At 40.4% G+C, this 17,682-nt stretch overlaps 1 protein-coding gene across 1 annotated transcript; it reads left to right on the forward strand.

Annotated features, from left to right (window-relative positions):
• The first annotated feature begins 16,704 nt into the window (after window positions 1-16,704).
• On the forward strand, window positions 16,705-17,400 carry LOC112638772 (extensin-like). The gene has a single exon (XM_025410986.1). The coding sequence runs from the start codon at window positions 16,705-16,707 to the stop codon at window positions 17,398-17,400; it is 696 nt and encodes a 231-aa protein (XP_025266771.1).
• Window positions 17,401-17,682: the final 282 nt, after the last annotated feature.

The raw sequence follows: 17,682 nt of genomic DNA on the forward strand, positions 1-17,682 counted from the left end.
CAAAGCTGCATAAACTGATAATAAACATCTGAAGCGTGTATTTATACTGTTCTTCCACTCAAGCGCATATTAATAATTAGAACTCTTAAGAACCAGGCAATTGAATAATTCATTAATCATTTCAATTAAAGACAAACGTTTATATCTAACGTTTTTATCTTTATGAGAAATAAAAAAATGATTATGAAAACCATTTTAAAATTAGATTTAATATTGCCAGCATTTATTAGAAATAGCGATTGTTTCTATTTAAAATGTATCGTTTTCATAATCAAGATATCAATATCGATATTAACAAAATAAGGAAAACAATTTTATTTTTTTACAAATTTTTACATTATTCTTCCTAACACTTTCAATTAAATTTCTTAAATAGGCGTGCTTTAGATAATAAATCATTTAGAAATTTGTCATCTCGAATTATCTTTAGCAAAGTTAACGAACGACGCTAGTTGCTATTTTTGAATTTTATTTCAATTTCAATAATTGCTCTTATCGTTTTTTTAATTGCACATTATATTTCGAGAGAGATTTTATTTAAAAAAAACATGACAAAAGTGTGATAGGCATTTTGATGAGACCTAATATTATAAAAGTCAATTTTTTTAATGGGGTATTTCAATGTAAATGAATAATTTTTCAATATAAGAGGACAAATGAAGATATATACACATATGTATAATATACACATATGTGTCTCTTAATCTATATATTTAAAATTAATCAGAATCGAAAAAAAATATTTGTGCCAGTCTTTTGTAAGTTTTTTTTAGAAAACTCATCTTTCTTTTTTCCTCTTTTTTTTTTTAATAAAATGTATTTTATTTATTAAAGCACATGAAAGTTTGATATAATATGAAAATAATATAGGACAATAATAAAATTTCGATTTATATAGCTTTTAATCAACAGAATGAAATTCTCGTTCCGTATCTCCATTTCAGTTAAAATAAGTCTCTATAATATTTATCTTACATTTGCAATAAAATAATATTATACATGGGATATAAACGAGAATCTCAAAGAAGTCCATCCAAAGATTCTAATTCGCTAAATACAAGTTTTACATTTAAATATTATTAATTTAATGACTCGATTATTTGCGTATAAATGTTAATCATTAAAAATGATTGACATTTAAAATGATTCACTAAAAATGATTAACATTTAAAGAGCAACATGATAAAAACAAAGTGCACGATCACGAAGGAGTTGAAAAAAATTGTTGCGCAAAAGAATATTGTTGAAGTGTTTTTTATTGCTTATGTTTCTTTTGTCTTATTTTTTAACAAAAAATAATGTTATTACTTTTGAAAATTGCTTTTATTAAGAATAAGGACAGATACAAGTACTATTACAGAATTGTATTCATTCGATTTAATATGTTTTTGAAATATTAAAGATGTTATACAAAGAAAGTATAAATCCGAAACTAATACAATATAAGAAACAGATATTATAAAGATGATAAAAGATTTAATTATCAGTAGAATATATCTATATATATATATATATATATATATATATATATATATATATACATATATCCCAGTGGACAGCAAAAAACGGCGATAAGAAAGGCCTGATGTAGCATATAGGAATCTTAATTATTTGAATGCAACTTTTGCTCTTGCATTTACAAATAATTAATTTAATAAATATACTGAGAAAAAAATATAGTTGCCGTTATCATAATTTAACTATAAAGTATAGTTATTTTTGGCGGCAACTACATTTATATAGTTATTTTAACAGTGTGATTTATAGCAAATCCAATAATATATTATTGTTATTGTAAAATTAGTATATTTTCATGTAACTATATGTATGGCACACACATAACTGTCATTTTTACATAGTAAGTGATACTATAAATATGATGCTACTAAAATGAAAGTAAAAGGAACTATATACTATAATAATAAATCGTACTTACATTAATAGTAAAATATTATATTTTTTATATATAATTAAGTTAACAATGTATGTAGTTCTCATAACTTTATAGCTTATAAGATACGTTCAATTATGAAAAATGTATTATATGTTATTAAGAAGAATTTAAGTATATAATATAATTAAATTAAGAAACAATAATGCTAGGAAGAGCGCTCTGATGCGCAGCACATGTGGCTCTCTGATGTACATGTAAGCAACGTCCTCTAGTCTTACTGCTCATAAGAGAAAAAAAAATATACTTTAGACTTCGTCTAATTGTAAGTACCAGTCCTTTATACACATTTCATGAAAAATTGAATACCAGTTAGTCATCATTTATGATGTCGCCGCGTAGCGACAAACGAAGAAACACGTGTCACACATCTCTTTTCAATTTCAATGATATTTATAGTATAAATTTGCAGTTAAAAATATAGTTAAATAAACTATTAATATAATCACAGAAATGTTTATATATATGATTACTTTTTTACCTTTTATAGTTATATAGTTTATCTTTTACATAGTAAACATGTTGAAAAATAATAAATAGTGAAACAAATGTCAAGAATATGGTTACAATTATCATAATTGTGATTGTGTAGAAAAATGGTTATTTAATTTACCATATGTTACTTGATATTTTACTATATTAATATTTCACATTATCATAATTTATAGTAAAATTTTTACCTTGATTGACTGAACTACTCGTATAAAGTTATTTTTACTAACATTCTAGTAACAATAACTATAAAAATGATAGTTGCAACTGTAATTATTTAATTATGCAATTATAGTTGTAAAACACTTTTCTCTCAGTGTGTGCAAACGTTACCGTTACAAACATATACAGGGTGTCCCAAAAGTCCCCAACCGGTCGAATATTTCATAAACTATACACTTTAGAGAGAAATGTTTCCGACAAAAGTTGTATGGCTTGAAGGGGGCCATCAGATAGTGGCAATGATTTGACCTTGGAGAGTCATTTGAAGGTGACGTAAAGGTCACCTTCAATTTCTTAAATGGAACTCCCTATGTTTTATTACATATTCGTGTAGCTTATCTCGAGAGCTTTCCAAAAACACTATAATAAAGTATTTCTTCATTAAGTACTTTTCGAGTTATAAGGCTTGAAATCATTTCTTAATTTTGCATAAACCATAAAATATCTAGTAAAATGTTCATTTTTCGATTATCTTACCTTAATACTTTTATGTACAAAATAATGAGAAGTATCAATTGGTGTAAAGAAAACACATAGTTGTTTTTAAAAAAAATATGTTAATTGCAAATTACATATTTTTTTCTTAAAAACAACTATCTTTTTCTTTACGACAATTGATTCCTCTTATTATTTTGTACATAAAAGTATTAAGATAAGATAATCGAAAAATGAATATTTTACAAGATATTTTACGGTTTATGTAAAATTAAGAAATGATTTCAAGTCTCATAATTCGGAAAGTACTTAATGAAAACTAACTTAATTATAGTGTTTTGGAAAGCTCTCGACGTGAACTATTAAGAATATTTAATAAAAAATAAGGAGTTTTATTTAATTAAGAAATTGACGGTGATCTTCACGTGACTTTCAAATGACTCTCCCATGTCAAATCATTGCCACTGTCTGCTGACCCTCTTCAAGCCATACAACTTTTGTCTGAAACATTTCTTTCTAAAGTGCATAGTTTATGAAATATTCGACCGGTCCGCGACTTTTGCAACATCCTGTATAGTACATACGTAAAGGTAATCGCGGTTGATATTCCATTTCATGCCGTTATGTAAACGTCCAAGTCAAAATCTCTCCTTTGCTCTGACGCTGATCTCTCGCATTTGCAATTACGCAAGTCACCGCCGCGGAGTCGCGCGCCGGTGACTTTTGGAGCGGCTGTGAAATCCGACCGCAGACTTCGTCATTGGACAGAACATTTATTTATTATATATTTTACATCCGCAATTTATAAAATAATCTTACGTAATGTGAAATTTATATAATGGTTTCCGCAAATCTTATTAAAAGGGGACGACTTAAGGGGTATACCTTATTAAAAAAATATTTGTTCCACTGCTTATGAATGATGTATAGGGTGTAAATAGTGTTATGTCTTAATAGCATCTTCATTATTATTATTATTACTTTACTTATTCTACTTCATATAAATTCCAGGTAATTCAATTCCATTAATGGAGGAAAAGAAAAGTGCCACTAATAATAATCGATATGTCTATAATTATTTATACATACAGAGTGTCCCAGACTTAACGAATCAGCCGTTAATAGCAGATTCCTGAGATCATTTGGAGACAAAAATTCTAATACTAAAATGTTGAGAAAGACTTTATAAAAATGTTCAAATTACCGACTACTATCGTATCGAAGACACAATCGCGCTCACTGCAAAATCCTATTTTTTATTTTATATTGATCCTTCTATCGATATCGATATTATTGCGCTGTACGCGGGTTCTTTGCGCTATGTCCCTGAGCACAAAAGAATGTAATGCGTTGATTGGTAATCTTTAATCTCCTGTAGCGCCGAAACTACTTCTTCCTCAACATTTTTATATTAAGATTTTCGTTTCCAAATGACCTCAGATCTAACATTAACGGCTGATTCGTTAAGTCTAGGACACCCTGTATAAATGAAAGATACATTATATTTTGTTTATTAATGATTATTGATTTGTTTATTAATGATTGTTAGTAGGTATATAAGGCGAGTTCTAACTCAGGTTCTCTCAGGGGGGGTGAGGCGCGCGGGGGATTACGGTGGCGCGGGGGAATGACGTCACGCGGGACGGAGGGATTTCGGCGGCGGCGCGTGTTAGATGTTTTATCGCAATATTGTATTACATGCCCGATTGATAAACAATATTGCGTACGAACATGTTCGGTTTATAAATAATATAAACAGCAGCATTTCTTCGAAATGCATCGCATGCGAGAGCAACGCGTGCGAGGGAGAGGGAGCGATGGCGCGAGAACAACGCGTGCGACGAACGAGGTTTACAACTAGTGCGAGAGAGAGATTTACAACTAGCGCGAGACGAGACTTAGATTAACACATGGGAGATAACGATACTTATAACTAGCGCAGAGATGGGAACGCAAGGAGAGGCATGCGAAATAATTAGATTTTTTTTAAATTAAAATATATATAAAATTTATTTTAAAATGTGTGTATGTGTATATTATACATATTTATGTGTGTGTGAGTAAGTGTGTGTGTATGTGTATTTAAAATTAAAATTAAAATATAAAAATATAAAAATATAAAAATATAAAAATATAAAATGTAATGTTATAATAAAATATAATTATAAAAAATATATAAAATTAATTGGGGGAGGGGGGGGAGTTGCGCCGGTTCAGGGGGAGGCGGCTCCTGTAACAAAAAAATATATAGTAAAAAAATATATATTATAATATATAGTAAAAAATATATAGTTATAATAAGATTTATAAAAAAATACTTACATCTGTGTTCCCCATTACACATGCCATTGGATGCCCGAATCTCCCCGGGTGCCCGAATCTCCCCGGGCACCCAAATCTCCTCCTCCATGTATGGCTCTTCCCCGAAGAGCCGTCTTAGGTCGAAAATGTCATCGCCCTTCGGCGGACTCTCCGGAGCGTCACCCCACATGAAGGAGAGGTCCTGTCTCCTCCCCCGCCGCTCCGCCCGCACCCACTGCCGGTGGTGGATATTCATAAATCCCGGTATTTTAACATCATACAGGGACTAAAAATAAAAAATATAATTATTATGCACAATAGATGTACAATTTTTTATAAATTATTCGCAAAATCAATACTTACATTCCAATCGAAGACCAGCTTCATCAGCAAGACACAGAGCAAGTCTCCAAAGGCCTGCTTCCATCCGGCGCAGTTTTCCAAGAGGTATTCCATTTTTTCTTTTTCTTTACGTACTCTTCTTAACTCGCGCACTCTCGGAGACTTTCTGATGCGACAACGAGGTCTCGGTCCGAGATCGTAGCAGAGACACCATATGCAGCACTCTCCAAAACGCATCGTAAAACAAAAGTATCGAGTCTACAAACAACTGCACTATAAAAACAGCAGTATTCTATTGAAAGACAACGCTTGAAAGACGACGCTTGAAAGACAACGCTTGAAAGACGACGCTTGAGAGAGAACGATGGCGCAAGGAAAACGCGTGCGAGGGAGATAGCGAAAGGAATGGGAACGCAAGGAAAGGCGTGTAAATAAATACATTTTTTTAAAGTAAAATATATATAAAATTTATTTTAAAATGTGTATATAGTATACATATTTGTGTGTGTGTATGTGTGTATTTAAAATTAAAATTAAAATATAAAAATATAAAAATATAAAATTTAATCCGTTATATTATAGAGTGCCCATAGCTCATCAAAATTTACATAACAATCGTTATTATGATTTCTACTTAGATCTCCATTCAGATTATTTTGTTCTCCATTCTGATCTCCATTCAGATTTTTCATCTCTCCTGAAACATTCTCCTACAAAAAAATCACCCAAAAAATAATTACTTGAATATTTTAAATTAATTTCGTAATTATATTAGCAAAAATTATCCGTTACTTGTACATTCTCTTCCTGTTGTTTTTTCTTTTCATATGCATACTTTTTGTATATAATTTCAGGCGGACATTTACATTTACGAGATTGACATTGTGTACAATACCGCGTTATATATAATAATTTATGATGATTACCAGCAATGCATTTTCTAAAATCATCATATTCAATATCATGATAAAAATAATTCCAGATTATTAAATCTATATACGTTTGATTTATGCCCGTTGGGATACGTATATTTATACACGGCGTGTATGTACAGTCATTGATACACCTATCTACCCAACTGTAATCGACATTTTTATAAACATGGTCTTTATATTCAAATATTTGATCGCAATTATTGCGTCTAATACATTGGTATTGCCAACCATCTTCTGAGTCTATGATTCGAGTAATTTTACGTTTATTACCGGAATAAGAGTAATCATTATTGTCTACATCAATTAAGTAATGTGTCTTCTGAATTTCACCAAAAATTTTCACTTGCACATGATCGGGCCATTCGATATACCCATTCTCGTACATATTAACCTCTGCTTGTCTGATGAAACGTCGCTTACGCATATCTCGTATGCCTAATTCTCGATCGCGCACATATTATGTTATCGATATCTGTTTAGTGTTCGATTTTTCCACAGCACTATTATTGTCTCGGAAAAGGTCGATTATGTGCCTCCATTCGTCTATACGTATTTGCAGCTCCATTGTTATAATATTATTTTATATCCTATAGTCCACACCAACTATGTTCCATACAAACGACACCACTTTTAGAATCGTAATATTCTTCTTCTCTCGATCAGAACTCGGAGACGACTGATTGATCCATGGTTTTTTCTCTATGCTTCGAAGGGCCACACTAGTGTAGCGATTGCACAACGACATACGTTAAACATTCTTAATCTCTTCCTGATACACCCCCGATATAAGTAATTGTAGATTCTTTCCCCGTTCGACGTATCCTTATCTCTCTCGCATTGGATTACACAGCATGCACATTTATAAACAATATAAACAAATGGCACCTCCCAGAATCGTCCTCCGTAATTTTTTCTCGGAAGAATTGCACCCTTGCTTTCGCGGTACATCCCTCACCCCCGATATAAGTAATTCCAGATTCTTTCCCCGTTCGACGTATCCTTATCTCTCTCTCATTGAATTACACAGCATGCACATTTATAAACAATATAAACAAATGGCACCTCCCAGAATCGTCTTCCGCAATATTTTCTCGGAAGAATTTTTAACGTATCAGCGCTGATGTTCAACCTTTTTATAAACGCAAGCAAACGCAAAAAAAAGTACACCACGATATAGTAAACTTAAAACTCTTTATTCATGTTTTTACATATTTTTTTTGTCTTACGTATTATATGGACTAAAAGCCGCCAGCTCGCAATCGACGAGTTGATGCTTGTTGAAAACGTCACTCGCGCGTATTACATTTGATACTTCTTTAGGATCCGTTACAACGGACGCGATATTGGAAAATTGCGTAAATTTGACATCGACTGTTTGGATAATTTTATCTAATCGATCAAAAGTTACATCTATGCATTGATCGAGATCGAACATACGATGTAGCAAAGGATTAGGGGTAAATAAGAGATAACGCATATGAATGTTTACATATTTTATTTTTCTTATAATTCTTTCTGGCGTCGCGACCACCAGTTAAATATTTTGAATACATTTTGTAAGGCGCAATTCTTAACATGTTTTCCACATCGCATACTATTCGTATCGTCTAATTTATTTAGAGCATCGATATCTTCGTAATCCGCATCCAAGGTTTCAATAATACAGCCGTTCCCCGCATCGTCTAGTATATCGGCCAGCCATTTTCGCTTTTCAAGTTCTTTGACGTACACGATGGACGATTCTTCTTCTTCTTCTTCTTCTTCGTGTATCGTACCAACGATAGCTGTTGTAATCGCACGCTGAGCCAAGTCATACGGAACGTTTCCGTCTTCCCATTGTAATCCGTGATAATTTCTAATCAGCCATGAGACTTGACATCGCTCAGATTTTGTAAGCGTGTGCCACGGTACGGGACTTGCGAAAAAGTAATGCGATAGAACGTATCCCTTTCTCAAGACTGCCGCTTCCTTCACGACAAAATTTTTCCCAACGATAAATCCTTGCAGATCCACAAACGTTGGTACGGACATGACGAGATCTCTCTCCCTCTTCGATACGCCAGTCGAGAGGAACGGCAAAACTCTAAAACCATCTCGCAAGACTTTGATTTATATCATGCTCCTCTTCCCCCTCTCTCTTGCGTCGATGTTATTGCAAACACTTAGGTGATTTTGCGTACAACGTTGGTCAACGGATTGTACTGGATCACGCGATCGTGTATGATGAGACAGTACGCAGTGGACAGTATTCGGCGGTACGTTCTCCTTACACTCGAATTCCAATCTCACATCCACGGTCGCGCTCTTGACCGATTCGTTTTGTCGAGAACAATCGATAATCACGAACGGACCGTAAAGTTGAAACATCCCGACGGAGAGACTCGGCTCGAGATACTCGTATCCGTAATAATTCTTGCAGAAGCGCATATACGTGTCGTACAGAATGGAATATCTGTTTTTATCGAAATCCAGATTCATATCATCGTACGGATAATATTCCGAATTCAGATAAAGTTTAACGTTGACCAATTTGCAGTGGTCGAATTCACTCGCATCCTTAGACAAGACATTCTTCCGACCTGCCTGCAAAGCGAAAACGACGTATCGTGGTTTCTCCAGCTGAGTCGCGGTCTTAATGGCCCACGAATGCTTGGTTGTAAACTGCAATAGCGGATACTCGTACAGATCCCACGAGCGAAAAGCCATGCTGAGATATCGTCCGCTTTCCAGAGCACGGAGCATCGACAACTTTTTGATTTCGCTCAACAGCACGTGAGGCATTCGCCAATGTATCTTGAATATGTCGAGCTCAGGCTCCTGCGCCGAATTTCCAAGCAGACAATTGTCGTCGTTGCACGATCGTATCAAGATCAATTCGTGACGAGCGTTAATCACCACGCGTCTGTAATCCTCGCAAAATCCCAGCAACATGTAGAGCGGTACGCAAAAATTGAAATATCCATTCGCTTTGGTCGACGTCTCCCAGCCGGCGTTTTTCATAATCACGCTTCTATCGGATGATACCGTTACATAGTTTTTGAGCGTAGTAGTTATTCCTACGTTTCTATTGCGATCAATCTCAACGCCGTCGAGTTCTATCGAATCTCGTCGAACATGAATGCGACGCAATTATTTCCCAGTACCAATTCACTTTCTCCTTCAGCTGCTGGTCTGTGTTTCGTTAGTCGTCCCTCGATGTATAGGACTCTCGTGCGGCAGCGTATACAGATCCTGTTGTTGTATGGGTATTCTTATCTCGTCATTGTGTCCGAACGTTGTATTGGCGAACGGGTTGTACGTGTGAGTCTCGACCTTGACGATACGATCGTCAAAGATAGGTTCGTCACTGATGTTGAGAATGTCAGTCATCGTTCAGCTGTTTCGCACCGCGAATCCCAAAGATTGCAAAAACGCAACGTTCGATGCGCTGAGTTTCTTTTTCTCGGATGATTGGATATTAACGAACGTCGACGTTGATGTTGTTGGTGTCGCTGATTTCGTAAAGATTGCGTTATCTCTCGCGTCTTTCGATCCGTTCAACACGAGCATCTCATACGTCGCATACGTACGTACGTTATCGCCGCAGCCGTCGTACGTGCAATCTTACGGTGATCTTTTCTTCTCGAAAATCGAGCAATCGTCCGTTCTGGTCGACAACGCGTAACGTTAAATCCGTAATGCTCCGCGCGATGATCGGAAGGTAAATGATCTGCGCCGGCGTTTCCGATATCTTATATCCCGGCGGTACCCTCGGTGAAAATTCGTGTATCGTATGAACGAGTTTTCCGTTGTTGTACGCGCCCGCGGTCACGTTACATTCTACGCGGATAATATTAACGTTGATAATGTTAATCGGCATGTTCGATTCGTACCATTTTCCCGGCTCGAGAATACGATTCGAGAATCCTAGCAGCGATCCAATGTTGTCGGGTTTGCTAAAGTTTAATCTGTATGCGCATTTGATCTCGCTTCTCTTGTATTGTAATTAGCGCGGAGCACTATCGGATATTCGCCATCTTCGTAGTCATAGCCGTCAATGTGTTTCTTATCGCGATGTTTCCGTGAAATTGCACGTTTCAAAAATTCATGTATATCTCGCAACTCGTACGATCCCTTGGGAATCGTAATTTCCGCGTCGTCTTTGCCAAAGTAAAATTTATTATTCGAGGAATTCACGTTCAGTATCGTGTGATAAGTCTCAAAATCCGTTAGTCCGAGTTCGTATTCATTGTCGCTCAAGTCTACAGTAGGAAAGAAATTTGCCGCGAGAACGCTACTCTTCCCAGTCAACGTGAATGTCATAGACATGTCGACAAAACTGTTGAACGAATACTGAGTTAAATAGCGCGATATCCGTCTTTAAATTCGCACGCATCGACCGTTCGAAGAAATTGCAAGCACAATTGTCCGCAGATGCTCTAATCGTAAGTTTGAACAGGCGTGTGATTGTACTGTATCTTCGTTACGTTTCGTCCGAAATATCGCACAAGTTCCTTGGGAGGTCGAAGATTGCCGAAACTGTCGAAATATACGACGCGATCACCCCTCTTTGCGTACGCTACCCAATGAGTACCCGGTCCTTTGACGCTATCTAAATTTACGATGCCGTTCTCGTTTTGATAAATACCACCGATCGGTAAAGAGTCGCGCATGAAAACGCCTCTAAAATACGAAATGCGCATACGTTTCGCCAGTTGTAGCAATTGTACGTTGGTAGTTGCGCCCTGCGGCATTTTTAACGTCTCTTTGACGTTTTTTTTTCTTCTTCTCGTTGAGACTCCTCGTCTGTGTTTGTAAGGAGCGAGGTATAATCCGCGACCTTCCATGGCGCGATTGTGACGTAGCATCTCTTGCATCTGACGTTGCGCGACTTTTCCGTCGTTCACCACCTTCGCTACACCCGCCGCTCCGCCGATCAGGGATCCGAACGCGCCCAGCATTGGTAGAATCGGCAATACGCCGCCGCATTTCGCTACCGGAAGTATCCGTTTCTTCACAGTTTTCTTCTTCGTCTTCGTCCTCTTCAGGCCCATACCGAGCTTCGTCTTGGCTTTCATCGCTGGCCAGACAGCTGTGGCGGCGGCTCTCTCAGCGAGAGTCGAATCTCTCGCACCGATACGATTTCGCGCTTTCTCGGCGAGTATCTTATCCGCCGCGTGTCTCTCGGTGAGATCGTTGCTCCGAGAGTACGCTATATCGTGCTCGACACGCCGCGTCCAATAAATTTATACCTCGATCGCCTCTGGCTAATCGCTTCCGCAACCGCGTGCCTGGGCCGCAAAACTGATAGCCGGGAATATGGAATTCGATCGGAAGCGCGTTTTTCGCACGATTTAAGAGACCGCTGTCTGATTCTCGCTGACATACGTAGCAATCTTTTATCAACGGAGGCGGTCCGCCAATGTGCGTTCGCTGCCACGGCTGGTTGTAATGTCACATGCACGAACGATATTGTCGAACCTCCGGATCAGCCTTTATATATTCAGGAAGCTTGTCCCACAATCGTTCCACGTAATCACCGAAATTTTCCAGTAAAAGAATCTTCGAAATATACTGCAGCTGTTTGGCGGTAAGTCCGAGAATGTCTCTCTCGTCCGACAGAAGGAGAAACATTTTTGATCCTGAGCGGTTTCGAGTCGCGACACCTCTATAAATAGGCCTCCCCCTCGCGATCATTCGCAAAATTGATTCGAAACAGAAAACATGCGGTTCGTACGACAGCCTTTGACGATACGCGTGACGAATTGCGACGACAGATTACGCTCGATGGGGGACAACGTGGAGATGCACAGACACGGTACGATGTTACCGACTACTATACGCGCGATCGTTTGCGGTCCCTCGAATTGTGGTAAAACCAACGTTTTGATAAGTCTACTGGAAAGTCCACACGGTGTACGTGTTTCGAGAACGTGTACGTGTACTCAAAGTCGCTGCAACAGCTGAAATATCGATATCTGGAGAATTTATTGACGCCGATCGACGAAATCGGCTACTTTACGTTCTCGAATAACAGTGACGTCATTCCACCGTGCGAGGCACGTCCAAACTCGATTTTTGTCTTCGATGACGTGGCGTGCGACAAGCAAGATACGATAAGAGAGTACTTCTCAATGGGCCGTCACTCGAACGTCGACTGCTTCTATCTTTGTCAGACGTACGCGAGAATACCGAAACATCTTATACGCGACAACGCGAACCTGGTGATCTTGTTTAAACAGGACGGTACAAATTTGAAACACGTGTACAACGATCACGTGAATACCGATATGTCGTACGAGGATTTCAGTGAATTATGCCGTACTTGTTGGCAACAAAAGTATGGATTCCTAGTGATTGATAAGGACAGCGCGCTTATGAATATGGGCGATACAGAAAAAGATTTAACGTGTTCGCGATACCGCGAAACGATTAGTCGCTGTCGACATTCCGTCGAGAAGGGTGAAACGCTCGACGTTCCGTCAACATGGCTGGAAACGATAATATTCGCGAGCGTGAAAAGATTGCGCGGGAGATTGAGAAAACGAGCGAATCGATCCGCAAGAAACATCGCGCTTTGAAGACCGGTAAGATCGACGAAGATATCGCGGTCATGACTCATTTTAGACCTATTATCGAGCCGCTGCAAAAGATTATCGACAACTCTAGCGCAATCGCGGTGAAAAAAGAGCCGGAGAGTAACGCTATAATTAAAACGTTACCCATCAAGCGATATATGGAAGAGGAGGAGGAGGAGGAGGAGGAGGAGGTTGCGACACCGAAAAAGAGGAAACGATCGGTGAATGCGAAACGTTTATCGATGTCGCGTATATCCGATCTATCGGAGACTTTATCGGATGAACCGCCGATAACCTCTACACCGTTCGCGCCGAAAATCGCGCAACTCGCGATACCCGAATCACTCGCGATCGAAGATGTTTTCGAAACTACGGGCAATCCGCCCGAAACATCCGTTCGAAACATGTTACAAACGTCGGAAGGTCAAGAAGTGTTACGAGAGAACTTGGGACCACTCGGGCAAAAATACATGGGCGCTCTTCTTAGCGGTGACGAAAGAAAAAAAAACGCGATCGATCACGTGTACGGCGTCTATTTCGACGAGAATGGAATGCGTCTCGGTAACAAACGATTCGGCATTGACAAAGATGACTCTATAATCATAGACAATGTAAGATACATCGGTACACCGGGATTATACGAGTTGATCTTCATGAGAATTCCCAATGACGCCATATACACTGAGGACGATGCGCAAAAATATAAGAGCATATTAATGGCGACGAGTGCGCATAAACGTCGATATAATGCTCAAGGTCAATTAAAGAGCAACAAGGGATACAAGTATAAACAAATAATCGCGCCGTTGATGTCGTTCGAATCGAAAAAGAAAAAAACGGGAACGGGAGTATTCACGCCTCGCGCGATGACGCTAACCGACAATAAGATCGATTACGTGCACTGGGACGATCCCAACGAGCTAGTGGATCGCCTGCGATTGCTCGATGCTTCGCGTCGAGCTGGCCACAACGCTCACGACAACGAGATCTTGTCATAGAGGAACTTCGGGAAGCCGGCATTATTATAAATTAAACGGCGCCTCGACGAAACTAATCAGTCGATCGACGTCACTCGCATCGAAAAACAATGCCTATCAACAAATTTGGATTATTCGAACGGAGAAACGAAGAAATCAGCACGAGCGATCATTGGGGTAAATTGGTGACGAGTTACTTGCGTCAAAACGCTCTGTGTCGCGTCGCAACGGACTATGACGCGAGGTCGCGCAAGATTCGCCGTGTAGCGCAACCTGAGGCTGATACCGATGCTGTCAACAAACTGTACGTGGAAGAATGCGTTAAAACGTTGAAAAATCAACGGAAAGAATCAGACGAGAAGCTGACTGCGTTCGAGAAGGACCTGCGAGCTTTGCAGGCTGCGATAAACGAGCTTCGTCGTACGATTAACGCTAATTCAGAAACGGCTATCAACCTGTAATGTGCTGTAGTGAACGGCTTAGGAGCGGTTATTGTACAATTATTAAACATCTAGAAAGGTTTACCGAACGATTATCCGACGATTATCGAGCTATAATGAGTGGCAGTGATCGAAGAGGAAACGGTCTCGAACGAGGCTACGAACGATTCAAGAACAGCTGCGAACGAGGCTACGAGCATCTCAAGGACGGCTACGAACAAGGCTATGAACACGTCAGGAACGGCTACATACGAGGCGGCATATAAGTCCACAACGGCTACGAACGAGTCAAAAACGATTGTCAACAAGGCTACGAACGGGTCAGAAACGACTGCGAACGAGGCTACGGACTGCTTAAAAACGACTATCAACAGGGTCAATCGCGCCAACAAAGGGATCAAGAACGGCAGTGAACGGCAATTGAACGGCAATCGAACGGCTAAGGAACGGCTATAAACGGCAATCGAACGGGTCAGCAACGGCAATCAAACGACTATTGAACGGGTCAGCAACGGCAATCGAACGGCAGTGAACTGCAATTGAACGGCTACGAACGGCAATTGAACGGCTACGAACGGCTATTGAACGGCTAATTCGATCGACGAATCGAAACAACGATGGGCCGACGATCGGGAATAACTGGGGAAGCGAAGAAACAACATAGTTTAGAGAAACGGCAGTTGGTGAACGAACTGCACGCACCGGCGAGAAAAAATTTCTCCCGAAGACACGTAATAGTGCGGGGATACGATGATCTGTGGCAAGCCGACATTGTCGAGATGCGTCCGTACTCTCGTTTCAACAGAGGTTACAACTACATACTCACAGTCATCGATGCGTTGAGCAAGCACGCGTGGGCCATACCGCTCAAGAGTAAAGGCGGAAGCGAGACAGCTGACGCTATCGCCGAGATAATTCGAGATAGCGAGAGTGTCCGAAAAACATACAGACCGACATGGGGAAGGAATTTTATAACGCCAACGTGCAACGGCTCATGCGAAAACATGGCATAAATCATTATTCTACGTATTCGGTATTGAAGGCATCGATCGTCGAGCGATTCAATCGCACGCTAAAAGACGACATGTGGAAGATGTTTACGCTGAACGGATCTTACAAGTGGGTCAAGGCGTTGCCGGGACTCGTATCGGATTACAACGCGCGCAAGCATCGAACGATCGATATGCGATCCGTCGACGTTACCCCCGCGATCGCCGAGAGACTCTTGGCTACTGTATACAACCGTGTAAATATCGCGGGTCCGGCGAAATTCAAAGTAGGTGACTCGGTACGCGTTAGCAAATACAAGACAGTTTTCGAGAAGGGTTACACGCCAAATTGGACAACCGAGGTGTTTAAAATTGTAAAAGTGCAGCATACTAATCCCGTGAGTTATCTACTCGAGGATTATCGCAAAAAACCTATCGCTGGAGCGTTCTACGAGCACGAGTTGCATCGCACGAATTATCCCGACGTGTATCTCGTGGAGAAAATACTGCGCAGGAGAGGTGACGAGGTTTACGTGAAATGGCTGGGATTTGACAATTCGCACAACTCTTGGATACATAAGGACAATATGATTTAATTTATATACAGTGTTTATTAATATTTCTTTCAATAATACTATACAGGGTGGGGAAAAAGTATGGAAGCAAACAATTATTTCCGAAACTATTCATTTTTCGACAAAATGTCTTAGACATAATTTTTATGGTATGAAAAGATGTATTATGTGGCATAGACGGCATGACCTTGAAATGATCCTTACGAGCTGCATACAAATAACGTAAAAAATTTCAAATGGAACTCGTCAGTTTTTGTTACAGATTCTTGTAGCTGATGTCGAAACGTTTTACAAAACACTGTATATGAGCCCCATTCCCTTAAAAACACTCCCAGTTACGAAACAATTGTGATAATTCGTATCAACGAAATTGAAAATAGACAGCGTACGTGTGATTACATGAATGTGTGTAACGCGACTGAACGTCATTATGAGAGATCAGTACAACAGTAGCGATTACTGCAACCCCGCACGGAGTAACAGTCGCTATGGACCGACGCGAGATAGATGAACTATTCGGAGCGATCAGTTCGAGCTCGGAGTCCGAAGCGAGCGGGCCTACTCCCGCACCACCGACCACGACGCCGCCGACGCCTGCTCCCGCCGAGTCGCCTCCTGCAACCCCGAGTCCAGGACGGCCGCGACGTCCGCCGCGCCCGGGAACGTCGGTCCAACGATCCGTCCGGACCAACCAACGGAAGGCCGTCCTCCTGGCCACACCACCGGAGGTAAAGCCGCGCCACCGCGGAAGGGTCGCCGCCCTGGTCAAGCCTCGACCTGACACCAGCCGCCCACCGGCCGCCAAGCCCAGCATCAAAGCATTGACTTCCCGGCCGCCGACTACCGGGCCGCCTACTCACCGTCCGATAACCGCCGGACCACGAACTACCCGGCCTGCGACCGCCAGACCGCCTACTGCCCGGCCTACGAACATCGGCCCGCCGACTACCCGGCCCACGACCGCCGGCCCAGCGATCGCCCGACCTGTGACCGTCGGATCGGCCTACCGCCCGGCCTGCAACCACCGGACCATCCACGCCCGCCGGACCACCCGCCACCCGACCGGCAACCACCCGACCGCAGACCGCCAGGCCACCTATCGCCGGGACCATTCCCGTCCGCCTAGGCGACGGCACCGTGGTCGAGGTCCCCGCCGGATCGGTCATCATCGGGCGGAGATATAAGGTCCGCACCGCGTCGGGCCGATGGGTGATCAGATTTCACCCGGATGGCCGCCCCCGAGCGGCCCGGCGCCTCGACGGATCCCCCTAAGCGCGGGATGTGACGACACCGTCGTCGTCACTGTATATATATATATATTTATTGTTCATTTGTTTCGTTTCTTGTTTATTCGTTTATTCGGTTCATATTGTTTATACGGTTTATATTGTTCCTATGTTTATAAAATAAAAACGTTAACCATGACAGTTTCCCGCGAACAAATTCTTTACTCGACGCCTCTGGCG

The sequence above is a fragment of the Camponotus floridanus genome, unplaced genomic scaffold, assembly GCF_003227725.1.
Source record: "Camponotus floridanus strain SB8 unplaced genomic scaffold, Cflo_v7.5 scaffold365, whole genome shotgun sequence".
Classification (NCBI taxonomy): Eukaryota; Metazoa; Arthropoda; class Insecta; order Hymenoptera; family Formicidae; genus Camponotus; species Camponotus floridanus.